Here is a 19,533-nt window from a genome sequence, read left to right as displayed (position 1 = left end):
AAAACAGTTGGAACAGCTGCTTCGATGGTTTTATCATCAGACTAGCTGATTAGGCCTTTCTTTGCCTGGGTAAATTAATTAAGGTAATTAACACAAATTCCCATAATACATTTTGGTTATTGGGCGGAGAAAACACAAACTCTTGGATAATTTGTTCCCCGTGGATGTGACCAAAGATGTCTTACCTAAAGACCCGGATATAATCAAAAAATATTTTGCTTTCATTAACACAAACATGCATACACAAACACACATGCACACACAAACAAACATGCAAACAAACAAACACAAAATCAAACACACAAACACGCTTGCAAACACACACACACACACACACACACACACACACACACACACACACACACACACACACACACACACACACACACACCATGGGCATGTATCTAATTACTCACTGAGTTACCCTGGATTACCCTATTCGACAATTTGAACATTACATAGAATTTTCATTTCTGTGTTGTTAATTCTGATTGTTTTGTCATCTTTAGTAGTAAAATATGATGTGATGGTGTACACTGGAAAGAAACGTGGTGCTGGGACAGATGCTAATGTATGTATGACAATATTTGGAGAAAGAGGAGATACAGGATCAAGGCAACTGCGATCATCTAAAACAAATAAGAATAAGTTTGAGAATGGCAAGGTTTGTACACAAATCAGTTACTTTACTTTGTTAGAGAATGTGTTGATCTTTTGTTCTATTCTGGAGAGCAATGGTTTTTCGGAATTTTGGTAACATGATAAAAAGTTTTTCTCAGTATGGATGCTGCATGTATATACATGTACTACTGTATGTGTGGTTGTTTTCCAACTATGCTAATAGAATAGTGTCGAACTTTTTTGTAAATGCATACTTGGAATTAGTTTATTCAACTGACTTGTTATTGCATGACATGTGCATTGCTGTTGAACTGCAGTCTCAGATTGCTTGCCAATCTATTGTACAAAGGCAACGTTGAAAGGCATCCTCAAAGTTTGCTCTGGTGCAATCTGAACACGATACTGTGGCAGCACAGTTGGTTGTCCACCAATAAGGAGTATGCAGCCATGCCTTACTCTACACATATCAAATGATTAACATGGCTGGTATGCACGGGCACGTGCTATTAGAATCTAGGTACGTGTCTTTTCGTCTGGGCAAGGCATGTGATGTTTTTCTCTCTGGTCACAGCAACACCAACATGTGCACATGCACGTGACAAGAAACTTGGAAGAAACAATGCCTAAGGTGCAAAGATTTATATACTGTATTATAAATTTGCTGGTACCACAACTGTTAGAATGGAGATGACTGCTAAAAGTCTATTTTGCATAATCCAATTTATTGAATTTTTTGTGGATGTGATTGATGGGTTTTGTGATTTCTTATTTTTTGATTGCGTAAATTTAGTTAGTTACTTTACATAACTATAGATAGGTATTGTGATTTGCTGTTAGGTTGATCAATTTCATGTGGAAGCAGTGTCTCTAGGCAATATCAATAGAATAAGAATTGGTCATGATGGAACTGGACCAGGTGTGTTTTATGTGTGTTTGTCAATTTAGTGAATGAGGGTAGCTCTCACATTTGTCATTAATTAAAAATTTTCATCATTGATAGAGTAGCATTCAATGATTAGTATTTTGCATTTTTTGGTACAACACTTGAAACTCTTGCCACACTCTGCATGTATGGTGGCTGAGTCAATGCTTGATTTTCTCATAGATCTGAACAATTACAGTAATATAAATAATCAATATGAAATTATTTAGTCACCTGATGTAAAACACAGTATGAATAGATTCTTTGCATGTAAAATTGGCATTGGGAAAGATACGTGTGCTTGTAGGTACGAATTGGGTGTGAAGTGGGTATTTACTAAATGACTTTGGAGTATACACAAACATTATTATTGCCAGTTTCCAAGAGTGTCCATCAGTTAGTGCATTAGCTGGGATTCATTTTTGTGAATCTCTGTTAATAACAGAATCAGCATGGATAACTTGGAGCACGACCACTTGGACTTAATGCCAGTTTACTTTTGACCTTATTTCTTTCATTCACTAATGAAGGAAATTATAATAGTTATGTATGACAATGACAGTCATGCACTAAGAGGTAGAATGTGTGCATTGTTTATAGGAGCTGGTTGGTTTCTTGAAAAGGTGGAAGTGAAAGAAGGACAACAGTGCTACTTATTTATGTGCCAAAGGTAATACATACAGTGTCACAGTACCATGCAGTGCAATTTTGGGACTACTGGTTGTAGTTGCATGAATAATAAGAGCACTTAGAGTGCATACCTCCCTCGCACATGAATAGCAAATATGGCCATTCAAGTTTTGGCTAAGGCTTTTCTTGAAATACTTCTCAGCTACAATATAGTAGAGGCTTTCAATCATTTCTCTTAAAACGAGACTTTGTAAAAGCTCACATGACTTAGCCAGTAACGTCCTCAAACATATGGCTTGACTGTCTTACAGTTTATGCTTTTATACACGTGTGTCAATGAATGGATGGATGTGTATATAGATCTGTGGATGGATGGAATATGCGGTGTGTGGATGTGTGGTGACTATGTCTCACACTCAGGAATGTGCCATCTGTTTAGTGCAATTCTATCATTGAGCAGTATTTGTCATACATGTATATAATCACAGACAATGGAAAAACCACCAATCAGATCGTCAAACATTCATGAAGACATTTTTAGGAGGACAGTGTAATTGATTTTTCCAGTTACCACATCTTGTTGAAAATAAATAGCAGTACATAACTTGTCTGCATCTGCTAATGTGAAATCGATCACTTTTGTTGATTCAGAGATTTACAAGGGGAATCTAATATTGCATAACCACAAGCAACAGGTTTGCTCCATATGTAGTACCTCTTCTTACTTTGACGATTGCAGACTATCTTATTGGTGTTATGGCCTTTGTGATTACATGAAACAACAGTTGCTTGTACGATTTTATAGAGATTTTACAAGTAGCATGCTAAGGAAAATGACATCTAAATTTGTGATACTTTGACAATTCTGTTTTATGGGTTTGAAAGGTGCCCGCTCACGAATTCACTCGCACGTGCAGACACACCCACATAAACTTGAAATCTTGCCTTTATCGACACATTTACCTATTACGAGTTTGAGATAGCTTGCTCGAGTTTGAGATAGCTTGCTCAATTTTTTCTTGTTGCACGTGACCCAAAAAATGGGTCTGGAACTTTGAGGCTAGTACTGTCATGCACGATAGATGCATGATCCGTGTTGTCGGCAGAATCCAGCACCTCTCCATGGCTGCATTCACACTCCGAGTGTCGGATGCCATCACGTTAGTACCATAATGCTCTGGTTTCCACCCATTTCCAGGTCATGTGCAACAAGAAAACGATTGATAAAGCGCTTTGTCGTTCAACGGCAAGCTATTTCAAGATAGCAAATGGTAAGTGTGTAGATAAAGATTTCTCAAAATGTCAAGTACAAGGAGCGAAACTACCATGGCGGACAAGAACACGATTCGCCTTTCTCTTTGCACTAGGAATCTTGCTCTGCTTTGTTATCACACAACTTGAAATCATGGCACACTTTCAAGTTTTCTGGGTGTGTCTGTGCGTGCACGGTGAATTGTGAGCGAGCACCTTCAAGAAAGAGATAATTTGTACTAGAAGAGATGTACGACTTGTGTATCTTGCACTTTATCGGATTAGGTTTGTCTTTAGTTGTTGTGCTAATAGTTAAACACCTGTATGATAGACAATAATCGATTAGGCATATGCCAGTGATGATCTGCATGTTTCTTATAGGAGTATTGTGGAAGTATGAGATGTTCTCACATCTCTACAGTAGATAGAGCGATAGTTATACAAAGGCTCTCAAATTGTGTATGACTGACATAAGAAGAAAACTATCATATAAACTGTCTGAGAATGTTATCAGTAGTTTGAATGTGCAGCTAGTTAGCATACAATCCAGATCTTGTTATTTATAGCGCATAATTATGCAAACAATTGTTTATTAAATTTCCATACAAAATGCTAATGAAATTCTTTGGCACTTTGGTTTGTTTATAACAATATTAATGTTAGATTTACAAGTGATTTCATATTGCAGCACTGATTGCAATACTTACTTTTCTTCTGCTTATGTGTAGATGAGATAGATCTCCTTTTATTCAGTTCTATTTGATGTGTTGCTACGATCATCAGATAGCTATGCAAGCATTCATAAGTTTCTTGGTTTATTTTAAGGTGGCTTTCCCGTACTGAAGATGATGGACAAATTGTTCGTGACCTTACTCTTGATGGTACAGCACCCTTATTGGATAGTAAGTCAATCCTTGATTAATTTGTCAATTGTGGTGATGTGGTTGCAGGAGCCCATCATGTAGGGCTTGTTCACACAGGGAGGACACAGTCATGATTACTTTTCTGTTAGTGTTCTAAATTTGCCTGTTTACGCCACTCCTGATCATGATTAGTTTAGTGGCATTTGTCAAAGCACATGACACTTGCATGTACTGACAAGTGTGGAGACTTTGCTTTTGTTGCTGTTTCTCTGCTCTACGTTTGCTACCTATGGAACTGTCCTCCCTGTCATTGCCAAATGGGCTTCCCGCATTCTCCATTTGTGATGTTGCTGCATCCACCAAGATTCCAACTTTTGTAGATAGATCTCAATGTGATGTGGTGGAGTGCAGTAGATATGGACAGTATCGCATGTTGCATGTGCCATGTTGTTTAATTATACGTAGACACTATTGTGTGCTGCACGTGACTTACAAATGTTAGTTAGTGGTGCGAGCACCTTTGTCCTAAATCTTCACTAATCACAATTACTCTTGCTATGATTAGCCAAGTGGCAGTGAGAACACTCTCTTATTTCAGATGAGTCATAAGAAACAGGACTTTGTACGAGTGACATGACTCAGTGAGTAGTGTACTCAGAACTTGTATGGGGTTAAATGACTTCCAGTCTGCAAACTATGTGACTATGTTCAGCACGCTTAGGATTGTGCCATGGCAACCAGGGACAATGGACAAACTGCCAATCACATCTTCAAAACATTCATGAAAAGTTTTTTACAGTAGAACCTCGCTAATCCGGACAGCCTTGTTCCGCGCTCAACGTCTAGCTGTCCGGATTAGTGAAGTCGTCCGGATTAAAGAAATGTGTGTCTTTTCAGTCAACTTTCTTTTAAATTGTCGCAGATCCACTTCTTTCTTCTTGATGTCGCCAATTGTGCTTCGGCCTACACCGTATTGCTCTGCGATCGCAGCGTAAGATGTTGCCGGTTGATCAAGAATAGCGATCTTCTTGTCTATTGTCAATGTCTTGTGACGACGTGTAGCCTTCTTGCTCTTATTTTTGCCAGACAGCTTGCTGTTACGTACATCAGACGCAGACATTTTTGAATCATGGCAATGATTCCCGGATTTAACTTGCCTCGGAATTCCCAACATATTCTGGAGATGAGAGGTCTGGATTAACGAGGTTCTACTGTACTAGAACAGTGTAATTCATGTTTGCAATTGCCAGATTTTTTCGGAAATAAACAACAGAACTTACATGCCTGCAACTGCTAATGCAAAATTAATTGCTTTTGTGGCTTACGACAGTTATATGAGGAACCTGACATTACACATGCACACGTGATATTTATGTCCCGTATGTAGTAACTCTACTGTACGTTCATGGCTATTAACAGACTTTGTGGTCACATGAAATGACAGTCACTTTGTATGATTTTAGATAGATTTTACAAGTATTGCACTTAAAATGGAAAATAGAGGCTGAATTTGTAATTTTGTGACAGTCCTATTGTAGTTTTTAGAAGGCTCATCTGTGGAAGTGAGGGTGTACACACAGCTTCAGTTATTAGGTGAAAATACTTTGTTTTGAGGGAATTGTTGTTGTAAGAGTCCTGGCAATCTTAGTGAGCTTCATGTAATTCTCAATTGCAGCTATGGGAATTAAGAATTATATATGCTAGGTCCAAAATGATATAAAACTACAGGACAGTAGACTACCACATAGAGTTTCAGTGAAATATAGTTGAGGTTTATGTATTGCAATTTGCAACAGCATTGTTTTGTGATGTAGCTACTTCTTATCATCTGGCTGTAAAGACGGGTGATTATGTCAGTGCTGGAACAGATGCTAATGTGTTTGTGACTCTCTTTGGTGAACATGGTGATACAGGCCAATATCATCTCAAGCAATCAGAGAATACTGGCAACAAATTTGAGAGGGGTCGTGTGGATAAATTTACAATAGAAACAACTGATGTTGGAAAATTGGAAAGACTTCATATTGGACATGACGGTAGTGGGCCTGGTGCTGGATGGTATTTGGAGGAGGTGATAGTTGATGTTCCTTCTCGTGGAGAGAGGTTTATTTTTTTGTGTAATCGCTGGTTGGCAAAGTCAGAAGATGATGGAAGGATTGCGCTTGACTTGTACCCACAAGCAGACATGGTTTTGTGTGATAAAAGTAAGTTTTCATATTTTGATGTTCAGCAGTTGTATCACAAAATTGGATTAATTAAAGAAGCTGAACCATCTGGGTTTGTTCAAACACTAGTCTTATACAATAATGTCATTCATGTTGGTTTATGCAAATTTAAGTCACACTGAGCAGTTTATTGCAACATGCCCTACCTCGTGTACTAAATGGATCTCATGCACTGCTCCTGTGGATTGCTTGCACTGTAGTGGTAATGCTCAGGCCAATTGCTGCAGCAGTTATGTCTCTTTCCAGAGAGGTACGTCACTGTGGTTAGTGAGTCAGATGAGGCAGACATGAGAGCTGAAGTAAGCTGATTCTGTGCAATACTCCTGATGTAAGCTATCTCATGAGATGTGATACTGTCAAAGTTTTTGTGCAATACAGATTGAAAGAAATCTATTTGCTAATCTAGATGTATGTAGCCCAACAAAAACTCGAGTAGAAAGTCTAAAGATTGCGTGTGCATTGCTTTTTTCAATATCATCAAGTTTTTATAGTAGGCATCTGCTTACTTGTGTGCATATGGGAATGGCAATTTGCTTTCTAGCACTGCCATAGCTACCAGTGGTCATCGTAAAGCATTAAACAAGCCTGCACAAATGTAAAGGTTTTCAAGACTTAGACTTGGATCAACTTGCTTATAGGTCGTCAAAATGTACATTTGGTGGCTTTACACTTTTGTGATTTCTGTTTTAATAAAGTGTGTTTCGAGAAACTTGAATTCTGTGACAAACATCAAGATAAGCCCAGTGCAGTGTTAAGTTCCAGACCATATAGGCCTGTGCCCTGTAGGCATTAACAATTATTAGAACTGTACAGTTGTCTTGTTGTGTAGTTTTTAGTTAGACTTGTACCCAGTCCTCTCCTCGCACACTCTACGTGTTGTAGCATGTGCTTTTTGTTCCACTAGCGAGGAGAAGGCTGATAACATATTATGTCACCATATTATTAGTACAGGTGGCAACAATTTAGAAGATATGTTACTAATTGCACTAATAAAATAAATGGTCACATGACATAATATGTTACCAGTCCTTTGATCTCCTTGCTAGTGTATCAAAAGCACGTGCTGAAACATGTGGAGTGCATGCGAGGAGAGGACTGGGTACGAGTCTAGTGTTTAGTCACTATAGCCATGTTTCACTAGCTCCCTCATGTTAATTAAACTAGTTTAGCTTAAACCAGTTGTTAAGCTGGGTCTAGTGGAAACTCTGCTTATATGTTTGTGACTGCATTCGGGTTTCTATGCCTCTGCAGTGTTCCATAACTAGCTGTTCTTCTACTGATCTGAATTCCCTGAGACAGTTTTGTTTGTCACTACATTTTGTGTTTCACTTTGCTGAGATACAAAAATGTGTGGGGTGGTATATCTGTATAAAAGGCTGCTTGAATTATGAATACTGTTTCAATACTGTGTTATTGTATCTTTTCAATTTTTTTCTAAAGTTGTTAGTTTATGCAGATGCATTTGTCTATTAAGTTGACATGGAAGATACTCAAATGGTGTGAAAGGAACAGTCAGATTTTTGTCATAGTTATTGCAATCTTTGATTTTGATGATACGTATGTATGTTAATTTGTTGGTAGGTGTATGTTCGGTGTACACAGTAATTAGTTTCATTTCAGCTTCGATATTTTTATGGTTGGCTCTGTCATTTGAAATTTAATCACTGACGTTGGGTATTGCATATGATGAAGTACATGTAATAGATTTTATTGGATAGCGCATGTGATAAATTTCCTGATAAAACAGCTTGTATAGAAATACAAACATACGGCACAAATTCCAAGGGCAAGTATTGTTATTGCCATTGAAACCTAAAATCTTGGGCATGTGATTATCTGTTTGTGGAAGTATTGCTTATGCTGCTTGCCACAGTTGGTGAGTACTAATTCTAATCAATATGCTTCCAGGAGAATGTGACCTACATTAGGGTATCAGTGTTGAGGCTAAGCTATGTAATTATTCATGTCAGACATCATCAGTTGATGTGCTCTTGTGATATGCTTATTGCTGCTTCAAGTAACAGCCTGAAGTTTTACATTTACCCTTTTTGATGGTTAGAAGGTACTTTGGTTATAATTATTCTGTATTGTATATTGTAGAAGTGCCATACCAGTTGTCAGTCCACACAGGAGATGTGTCAGGAGCTGGAACAGATGCTAATGTTTTTATTGTTATGTACGGAGAACTAGGAAAGTCAGATACGTATTGGCTTGGGAACCAGACAAACAATTTTGAACGTGGCAAAGTGGATGTATTTAAGGTACCTGAACTATCACACACACACACACACACACACACACACACACACACACACACACACACACACACACACACACACACACACACACACACACACACACGTTTGATTTTTGACTTGTTATCTAAGTACATGTTTAAGGGTTTCAAGCATGTCTTTTATAACTGTACCCATTCATTAATCATATTATTTTAAATGACACATCAAAGTATCAACTTCAAAATCAACTACCAACATTTATACAAAGCCAGGTACCATAGGAAACTGCGTTTGTGATGCAGCTGTCACACAGTGTGACGAAACCAACTAAGCTTGAGATTGATGCCATATTTCTTGTTTGAACATTTCTGAAAGCGATGCTTAGCTGCACATCAGTCCTATCTGGTTAGCAGTGGCACTGGTTTTTTGTAGTTATTTCTCTACAGTAGAATACTTGTTTAGTTTCTAGATTAGGACATTGGTCTCTCTGGTTTGTTCACTGGATGCTGCACTGACATTACGATTGACTGGCTGATTGTCCTACTACCACTGAATTGGCTATCAATGTTATTGCACTGAGATGCACATGAGCATCAGGTTGTGGCGTAGGTTCCTGCAATCCATGTTGTGTATCCTGTGATATGATGCATTTGTGTGAATTGGTACCAAAGTTAGAGAAAGCAAAATGCAAGAATTCCAGTGCTGTATCATGAAACAGTCTGGTTACCTCACAAACAGGCACCAAGTGCGTTTGTTCACGTGCATTAGGAACTTAGTAATTAGCTTTCTTGAGCTTTGTGATAGCTTACTAGTCATGGTCATGATCAGAGCTTCAATTCAGTCATTGTGCAGTTTTGCTGACATTAGGCAGCTGTTAATCCTGGAGCAATGTGCTTAATTGGTCAACAGGTACAATAGAGGGGCAGAAATATGCTACATTGTTCTTAGAAATCTATGCAGATTGGAATTCAGTGCTATATTAGAAAACAGTTTGGAAATGCTTGTGATGGAATTATAGATACCTATACATTCATTACATTTCACCTTCTGTAATAGACATGTATACACATGTACAGTATGGAGAAAGTGAAAGTGACAATTGGTCACTAATTGCCAGTAATGTTAATTAAGTACAGTTTGTGTTGTGTATGCTTGGAGTAGACCATAAAGGCAATGGTCAGACATTGTGGTCAGTGCTAGTATAAGTGTTTGATTGATAAATTTTGTCAATTATAGGTTAAAGATTTCTCCAGAATTGTTTGGTACATGTCTGTGTGCATATATGTAGACACTGTGCATGCGCTTATGTGTACCATACTTTCTTGTTTAAATGCTGTGGCGTTTTGCTATCAGTTCTTGTAATGGCGGGACATGTGGGGTGAGGTGTTTATTGCCTTCAGCATCTGACAAGTTTTACTCAACAGCTCTTTTTACTTTTATGCCTGCCTAAACAAATACCAATACGGTACTTCTTTTTTTGCTCGTCAATACAGACTTATTCTTAAGCTTCTAACTCCTTTGTCATTGTCATTTTTCTGATAAGGGGAGACAGTATGACAACATGGTGCTTATTCAACATATTAACTTAGCCATGTATTGATGCTTGCATAACATGCTATCTTGTGACATGTGAGTTTATACTTTATATGTAATTTATGATAGGATTGCATTTTAAGGCTTCTAGTGATTACTCTATCACTGTAGATTGAAGCAGAAGATGTTGGTGAGCTAAGAAAATTTCGTATTGGCCATGACAACAAAGGCTTTGCTGCTGGCTGGTTTCTTGAAAAGGTGAAGCATGCACAATTTTGCTGAACAATCCATAATGTACCACATCCAAAGGCATTCAGAAGCCATTTGTTTTCTGTGTGGGTATAGGTAATTGTTACGCGGCAGTCAGGCCAGAATGAACAACAAGAAAACTGTGTTTGGGAGTTTCAGTGTCAACGATGGTTGTCTCGTAGTGAGGATGACAAAGAAATAGTTCGTGAACTACTTCCGAAAGGAGAAGCTTTTCAGAGTATGTTGCATTGGATACTACTGCTAGTAATGAGTTTATGGATGCTGCATGGTGGTATTTATGCATTTGTTTTGCCAGTGCAAGATTACATTTATGTGAGTAGGCCCATTAATTGGTCAGTTACAGTCGTGAAGATACACAGCTTTCTCTTGCTCAGTGTTGACAGGGAAAACATGCAATATGCCATGACTGACGATCAAAAATGCTGTAGGTTTTACCTGATTCTTGTGAAATTAGAGTTATTTGAGACTGAGGTCATCTAAATCATAAACAAGATTGTTTATAGCCTTCGATCAGAAAATATTGGAAAACAAAGCAAAATCATAAGCATCAAAGGGGCATGGCCAAAAACGATAATTTCTTGGGCTGCTACTCCTGACTAGACTTGCAGATGGCTTATATTTTTTTTATTTTTTTATTTTTTTATTGATGTGTGTATGTCTGCCGTGGTTGATTTATGTCATCAAAACTTGCTGCCCATCATAAAACTGCAACAGCAAAGGGCATATATGCAATAGTATGATCTCAATTGAGGACAAGAAATGTGAACAACAAACGAGTAACATTCTCTACTCTTATCCAGATTCATGGAATTTGTTGACACCACAATGCCATTGATGCAAGATGAGGAAATCTGCCTATGTATTCGCACAAGTTGACATTTATAGTACTTCAAAGGAGACAATGAAAATCAAATAAGTTAAGCAAAACAGATGATCGAAACAGTACAATCTCAGCTCTACTTGTTATCCTTGTTCCGAAGAAATTTTTGAGTACACGGAAAGCTGTTGGCTATCAGCGCAATACTATATGCAACTAGAGACATTTCACACATATTTCAAGCAGTGAACAGTACATGCAGTTACTGAGTACATGTACTATTAAGTTCATACCCAGAATAAAAAATAAAATATTTGCGGGGCAAGCCCAAGAATTGGGGCAGACGCTGGCAATCAACAAGTATTTAATTTTTTATGGCCTTAGTCTTATGCATTGGCAAATGCTTGCAGTATACTGTAGTGCAATACTGTACTCATTGTGCATTTCAATATGTTATGCCGTCTCTGCACTTTTATAGATGTTCACAGGTATGTTGTCCGTGTATTCACTGGTGATGTGAGTGGAGCTGGTACTGACTCCAATGTCTATCTAACTTTGTATGGAGTTGACGGTGACACAGGTGAAAGATGGTTACGGACATCAGAAACAAACAGAAACAAGTTTGAACGTAAACAAGAAGATGTCTTCACAATTGAAGCAGCAGACCTTGGGAAATTAGAAAAGTTAAAGGTTCGTCATGACAACAGTGGATTAGGTGCAGACTGGTTTTTGGATCATATTGAAGTTGATAATGAGTTGGCACAGACTCACACTGTGTTCTGTTGTGGTCGTTGGTTATCAAAGGGTCATGGAGATGGGCAGATCTCAAGAGAGCTAGTACCTGAGAGGCTTGGAAACATGGAAGTGGTTGATGAGTTTACGAATGCATCTGTTGTGGGTGAAGCTGAACAAAATGTAGAAATTGTGGCTACGCCTGCAGAATTAATGAACAAAGCACGAAAGTCGGTTGCTAGTCTGAGTTCAGGTGAGAATTTAGGTGGTCATTATTGTGATATGGTAATGTGAGGTTGTACAATTGAAAGAGAATTATCATAGCAACTTAAATTTTTGGAATGAAAGAGCATTATTATAGGAACATAAATAGAATGAAAGAGAATTATTATAGCAACATAAATTTTTGTACTGCTTTTACTGTCTTATTTTCCAGGCGTATGTTTATTGACCCGAGGCATGCATGCACTAGAGTTATAGTTTTAGTGTGGTCTGTGGACCAGTGATTCATTGAACGAACGTCCGGCCGAATGGACTGCGAATTGGAATGCAGCACATGTGCTCATTGTTATTGCTGCTGTTAATTAGCGTGTCATTCAGTGTGATAATGCATGTCTTTGCATGCATGCTTTCAAGAGCTATTGAATAGATCTATCTGGTGTCAACAATATGTTGTAGTGAATGTGTTTAGCCCTCTTCTCATGCTCTTCATGTTAATTGTCAGGTGCCAGTATGTGTGCAACAACTGTGTTCTGTATCCTAAGCTAGCAGCCAAGTTTTAGTACTGTAGTTCTTCTTAATAGTGTGTCTGTTGTGATTCAGCTAGATCTTGTAGGAATCTTGACAGTATTTCATTTTATATTCATGGAACTACACATAGTTGGCTTGTTGTATTGTGGAGCAAGTGTGAACATATTGGAAAGGTCCATCCTAGAAGAGTGTACGAACAATGGATACTCAGTTGTTACGAAGGCTTAATTTGCACTGTTTTATCTCATTGATCTAACTACTTTCATACAGGTGAAGGCCTGTAGCTTTTTTATGTTATTGGAAAGTGTGTTCAGTTTTGGGAGCAAGCAATGAGGATGCTGAGTTTTCAAATAAGGATTTTGTTTTGCTTTGGATACATTCTACACAAGGCTTTTGCTATGCTATACTGGCTTTTGTTTTTCTAGGTTAACTTATAAGACGTTTACAATTAATGTCTCTTGTTGGTGAAGTAGAGGCCAGTTCATTCGCATTAAATAATGGTTTGGCTGGAGAACTAGAGAACCCACATCTCATATTGACTGTAGATTGTCTCTAACAAGAATACCTGGCAGAAGTGCTTTTTGGTTGACGAGGGTCATCTAAATGTCGTTGCCAAAGTCTTGTCAAAACTTTATTAGTTCTCTCTTTGTGTTTTTTTCTGCTAAATACAAAATGAGTCACATTTATATCATTGCCGACAGTCATTTTAGCTGAATTCATTGTAGTAGAAATGAGCTGGTTTGCTTTAGAGACAAGGTTTCTGTCATGGTCGGAGCGACTGGAGAGGTAAAGCGTAAGTTGAAATTGAAGCACCAAGCAGCATGGAAGCAGAGGAAATTCACACATTATTTATAAGCCTGCCATGATCAAGCACTAGCAACTAAGAAAGTCAGGAAATGCGCAGCAAGGTTTGATATAAAAATCTATCAAGAAAGATGAACAACCAGGCCGCCTTCAAACATCGACAAGTGAAAGAAATGTGCAAGTTGGTGACAGTCTAGTGCTGCCGAATCGCCATTTCACTTGCAAAACCATGACAAAAGGAATCAGGATTTCTCTGCATCTGCCTTTCAGAATCTTTTATTAAATCTTTGTGACCAGCTTTGCAAAAAAGAACAAGAATGGTTGAAGCCACGGTCACTCAGACAATGCTATTTACCACACCGCCGACAATGGTACTCTTTCCTGATATGACTTCATACAAACAGCAGGTGTTTTTCGTCTCCTATATATACTTACTGGAGCTAACTCTCTACACTTTAATTTATTCCCACACGTCAAAAAACCTATGTGGAAGGAGATTTTGGTAATTACGTAAGCTCAGCTAATGTGTGGCCGAGTTACTGAGATAGATCAACAAAGATGGTTTTGTCTGCTGCATTCTTATCCTAGCTTCCTAGTTAAGTGATGGCATTCAGTTATAGATGTACAAAGAGATTATTTTGAATATACTGAAGTAGTTGTATTGCAAGTAGAGTACGTAATTCATTTGATGAACAACATAGTGTGGCTTGAACTCTTGAAATGACAACGTATTGTGAGGAGCTCAAGTGAACATAGTGCTATTTTATTACTCATACACTGGTCTTTGTTGATTGAAGTACATGACTTTATATGTCTTAATTTCCATAACTATGAATTCTGTAATTAAGGAAGGATTTAGAGTGAGATTGATTTATTATTGCTTGCTTGATAGACTTGCCGAGAGTCGTTAGATTAGAAGCCAATTAAAAGAAGCTACTAGCTGATGATTTCATGTGTAGTTAAGTTGTGTATGTTATTAATCTGCTAATTGGGTCAAAATTAGTTTGTGTGACAGTTCCTGGCCAAACTGCATTTGTGACTTGTCTGCTTTGTTGGTTTACTTCACAGGCACAACATACATCATCTCTGTGAAAACAGGCAACCAGTCAGGTGCAGGCACTGATGCTAATGTCTATATCATTTTGTTTGGAGAAACCCAAGATACTGGTAAGAACAATCAGTTGCGTTGAACATATCATTATTGTAGGTCTGTTGTGACAGTATGATTGTTGTTAGGTCAGATACAACTAGCTACCTCAAAATTCAACAGAAACAAGTTTGAACGTAATCAGACAGATGAATTTTCAGTTGAAGCTGTAAACATTGGTCGTGTGAAGAAAATCAAGTATGAAAATCTTATTGTATGTTGTACAGTGTGCGAAATAGTCCTTGACTGACCACCGGACATCATGTCCTGTCAATTTCAAATTTGCCGGACATTGTAAATGTCTTGTCGGACATTCCAATTCTGGCAAATTCTACTTATCACTTACAACAATTTATCATATGTATATATATATATATATATATATATATATATATATATATGTATTTATCAATACATTTTCTCTATTCTACTATAGTTTTCCAACCCCAACCTCAACACAACTATCTCAAATTAACCCAAGAATGTCTTCACTACTCTCGAATGCTAGTATCTCTAAAACCATCTTAGAATTATAAAGCCAAAGTTTGATGGACAACTGTTGATGGAGGTGTGAGTTGGCTTGGCTAACAGTCAGGTGGTTATGCAGTGCTGATCTCAGTGCAATTGATTTCAAAACTTTGAGACTGTGAGACAACCAAAGACCAAAAGTTTCCACCACAAGGGTTATATGCATTCTTGCCGAGTCCAATGGACACCTGCTTGGGAGTAAAGACCTTGCAACACTTCCTCGAGGAGTGTAGCAATTACACGTACACTTGAACGTGTACACACACTGATCCCACCACATCATTTTCCAACATCTGAGTCCACCACACTGGATATACAAGCACAAGGAACAAAGTGGTCTGGGTGAAGGCATATGTTTCCCCAATCAGATCTAGTTGATGGTTACTGTAGTGGATCAATTCATGACAATTATCATGGGTTGCCACAGTAATTCAAGGTTGGTACACATGTTCATGTATTTGTGCTGCCAAACCTAATCTCTTGGAATAAACTGCACGAACAGGTTGATAAAGGACACTTGCCACCGCAGCTAGCTGAGGATGCCTAACAAAGTGCTAGGTTTCATGGCTCTAGATGACACTTTGATGTTGCATGCCTTTGATAAAAGAGTCCTATACATGCAATTACTACAGTACGACCAACCTGACAATTTTACTAAAAAGTTTGACTAAAAAGTGGCCATTGTTTAAGATAGCAATGAAGAGAGACATATTTTCATTGCTTTCTCAACTCTGCCCTGCTAGGCTACAAACCCATCCGCGTAAATTTCTTCATGCACGAAGCCAGCCCCTCCTCCTTTTGACTTCCGTTGGCGTGTCCTACCCAGTGAGTTTGGAACGTCATCTTCGTCCGCATATGCACCATACCTCTAGACGGGAAAACTGCAATCGTTCCAAGAACATTCGCTACGCTACGCTAGTGGCAGTTTTTTAGTTCAAGGACTTCGTGCTATCCTATCAACCTAATCATCTTCAGATTCTTATAGCCCCTACAGAAAACATTACACGCAAGTATCTCTGAGTTTTCTATCCTGCCGCGTTCACGGTGTACGTCCCGTGGCTGTCCGCTGCATTTTGTTGCGCACCTCGGAGCCCCAGCGTGTTTACTTAAGCGCCCACATCCAGGATTTGACAAAATACACATTCAGTACAGTACAGTATGTACACGTATGACGCGTGGCTGTTTGCATTTGTTTCGTGCGCGAACTGCGGAAACTACGTTTGTTGACATGACACTGGTATGTGCGAGGATGTGGGTTGCTCATACAGAATTCCACACCTGTCGCTACGCCACCGGACAAAATGTCCGGCGAAATCACGAATGGCCGGACAAATGCTTTGTTCGGTCGGTAAATGTCCGATGTCCGGCCGTTATTTCGCACACTGTTGTATGTAAAATATTGAGATTGTATATATGACTGTGTTCTGATATTACTTTTAATTTATTCACATATAGTATCTTGGTTTGTGTAAAAAGCATCCACTTTCAGCCACCAAAAAATTCTTTTTTTCTTAACTTTTATAATGATAATGACCATTAATGGCATGTAACTGCATATTGGTGTAAGGTTGGTTGCTAAACAAGATTTGTTGCAAAGTTTGAACTACGGTCTTGTGAAGCAAGTTGATCTCTACAATCACACTGCAGTGAATCCACCAGAGTGTATTTTTTAGTCAAACACGAGTTCCCTTCTAGCGAGGTTGGCAAATTATTGTAGCTCAGCTGATGCATGGTTTATCTTACAGCTGTGTTTGTACAAGCTGATTGATATTTGGCAATCTTTCTTGTTTTGTTGTGGCCATAAATAGCGCTGTTAGTCAAAGGGGGGCTGAAATATGAATTAGTATTATGGAATTGTTCCTTTCGTGAGATTTGAATGCACCAAGTTTTCCATTTTGCATCTAGCTATACATGTTTATGGCATAATTAAGGAATTTATTTCAATTTAAGTCCTGGCTGAATTTAAGTAGCTATCTTATATACTCTTAACCTGCTTGAGCTGTTTACCTACTGTAGCCTGTGTTGACCATATGATATGGTATTAATTTCATGCACGTACATTCTACTGTTTCAACCTCCAACACATTCTTAACACTTTTGCTTTGAAGTGACATTCAAATTGAGTCTCTGATTTTTGTTTCTTAGAATTGGACATGACAACAAAGGTGGATTCGCAGGCTGGTTTCTGGATCATGTCAATATCAATACTCCTTTGCTTGGAACACGTGATGTATTTCCTTGCAATCGATGGCTTGACAAAGGCAAAGATGATGGCGCACTAGAGCGAGAACTCTACCCAGACACAGAGGCACAGCAGGAATACATACCTTGTAGGTTGACCCACCAGATTGACACCTAGCAGATGTATTCTCTGGAAGCAGATCTTTATTTTTGCGCAGATGATTTCTATTTAGAAGCTGTGAATGGCACACTAACGCGTGCTCTAGGATGTATTTGTAAATAATTATTATTATTACTGCTTGTAGATGTAAAGTACGAGGTGACAACTTACACCAGTGACTTGAAAGGTGCAGGCACAGATGCCAATGTCTTCGTGTCGTTGTATGGTGAAAAGGGTCATACGGGAGACCTGGCTCTAGTAGACACGAGCAAACACAAGCGAAAAGACTGTTTTGAGAGGAAGTCAGTGGATGTCTGCGTCGTAGAGGTACGCACGTTCAAGACCCTAGTGTGCGGGTGATGAGGGTGTTATGATATTCATGCATTGATTGTAAAATTGTTTTACTCCATGCACGTAGGTAAAGCTACCTTTGTGCTGGATAGATGTCTTTCAAACGTTTTTATGTGTCTGTATATTCTTGTGAATACCTGTAGGCTACGCATTGGGGTACAAGCTGATGATCAACAGGCGATAGTGAAAGAATCTTAGATTATTTGCAGGATTCTTTGGGTTCTTTAGATGAACTATTTGGTACATAGCATGTGCTGCGTATCACTTCAGTGTCAATTAAGGAAGGAGTTATGACATGGCATTTACTGAAATAGACTTGCAGCAAGAGTGCATGTTTAGGGCCTGGAAGCTGCTGTTTTGCTAATTTAATTGGGTAGTTGGATGGGATTTCATTATAACTAACTTCACTTTCAAGGTTTCCTTAAATTAAACAAGTAGTCTACAAAGTGAAATGTATGCAAAAATGGATGGATAGAAAGACGAAAAAAGAGCAAGCAGATGTGCAGGTGGTCAAGCAAGTTTCAAGAATTGAAATAGATGAATGTTATTTCAAGTACCATTATGAACAATCCGAAAGCTAAAGAAGCATATATAATTACAAGTACTTGTATTAGTTGTACTTATGTGAGTGGTGCAATAGAATTGGAGGTTGTGAATCATCATATGCTTTGGTTCTTGATTAATCTATGATAAGAATGTGATGGCTCTCATTAAACGTTCGAATTTAATGGAGAACTTTGTGTTATAGGTAGATTAGTAAACTAACTCTTTGTATAAGTTCATTGTATTCTGTAGGGAGTTGATGTGGGTGATCACATAGAGAAGATTCGTATTGGTCATGATGGTACTGGAATTGGAGCGGGATGGCATCTAGATAAAGTGGAGTTGCATCGTCTTAAAGGGGAGGGCAATGGAGATCGCAGTCGTATATTTACCTTTCTGTGTGATCGATGGCTTGCACGTGATGAAGATGATCGAGAAATTGTAAGAGAGCTTGTGCCATCTTTGGAGACTATAGTCAAAGAAGATGAGGCTCGTAATCAAGTAAAAGTTCATTCTGTGCAGCGAAAAGATATGCTAACTGGTTAGTCGATTTTGGTACTGTACTACCTTAAGTATCTTTAATGCAGACATAAGGGTAAGCCAAATCACACCTACAAGAGTAGAATCTCAAGTGTAACACTACAGCCTAGCACATGTTAGTAGGCATGTTGAACAACTACATTTAGGAATTTACCAAACACAGAAAACTTTATGAAATTAACTTAGAAACTATCCATCATGTCTCATAAACACCGAGCTGGCTTGGTCCAATTCTGACATCCTTTGTAAAGAACTGAATGTTCTCCCATTGTTGGTTAGACTTTTGAGCTGCTTGATTGCTGTAATACATACATGAAATAACGCGTTTGCTTTTACAATGCAGTTAAATCTAACGAAGTCCATCAGTCAAACCATTTTCTTTGAAGATCTGCGAATTGTATATTTCCTACTTCTCAAACTGACACTAT

General features: G+C 38.4%; 1 protein-coding gene across 3 annotated transcripts in view; it reads left to right on the top strand.

The window, feature by feature from the left end:
• LOC134180693 (lipoxygenase homology domain-containing protein 1-like) overlaps positions 1-19,533 on the top strand; it is a 55,355-nt gene that overhangs the window by 28,027 nt on the left and 7,795 nt on the right. For all 3 annotated transcript variants that reach the window (XM_062647879.1, XM_062647877.1, XM_062647878.1), the window contains 14 exons: positions 510-664; positions 1,459-1,537; positions 2,144-2,213; positions 4,250-4,326; positions 6,102-6,491; positions 8,613-8,773; positions 10,454-10,540; positions 10,628-10,769; positions 11,848-12,354; positions 14,724-14,822; positions 14,892-15,000; positions 17,476-17,660; positions 17,817-17,998; positions 18,818-19,106. In XM_062647879.1, coding sequence (XP_062503863.1) covers positions 510-664; positions 1,459-1,537; positions 2,144-2,213; positions 4,250-4,326; positions 6,102-6,491; positions 8,613-8,773; positions 10,454-10,540; positions 10,628-10,769; positions 11,848-12,354; positions 14,724-14,822; positions 14,892-15,000; positions 17,476-17,660; positions 17,817-17,998; positions 18,818-19,106 — 2,532 coding nt within the window. The remainder of the gene's footprint in view (positions 1-509; positions 665-1,458; positions 1,538-2,143; positions 2,214-4,249; positions 4,327-6,101; positions 6,492-8,612; positions 8,774-10,453; positions 10,541-10,627; positions 10,770-11,847; positions 12,355-14,723; positions 14,823-14,891; positions 15,001-17,475; positions 17,661-17,816; positions 17,999-18,817; positions 19,107-19,533) is intronic.

This window comes from Corticium candelabrum, chromosome 6 (assembly GCF_963422355.1).
Source record: "Corticium candelabrum chromosome 6, ooCorCand1.1, whole genome shotgun sequence".
In the NCBI taxonomy this organism is placed as follows: Eukaryota; Metazoa; Porifera; class Homoscleromorpha; order Homosclerophorida; family Plakinidae; genus Corticium; species Corticium candelabrum.
Note: the sequence above shows the minus strand (reverse complement) of the source record. Positions and strands in the feature narration are given on the sequence as shown.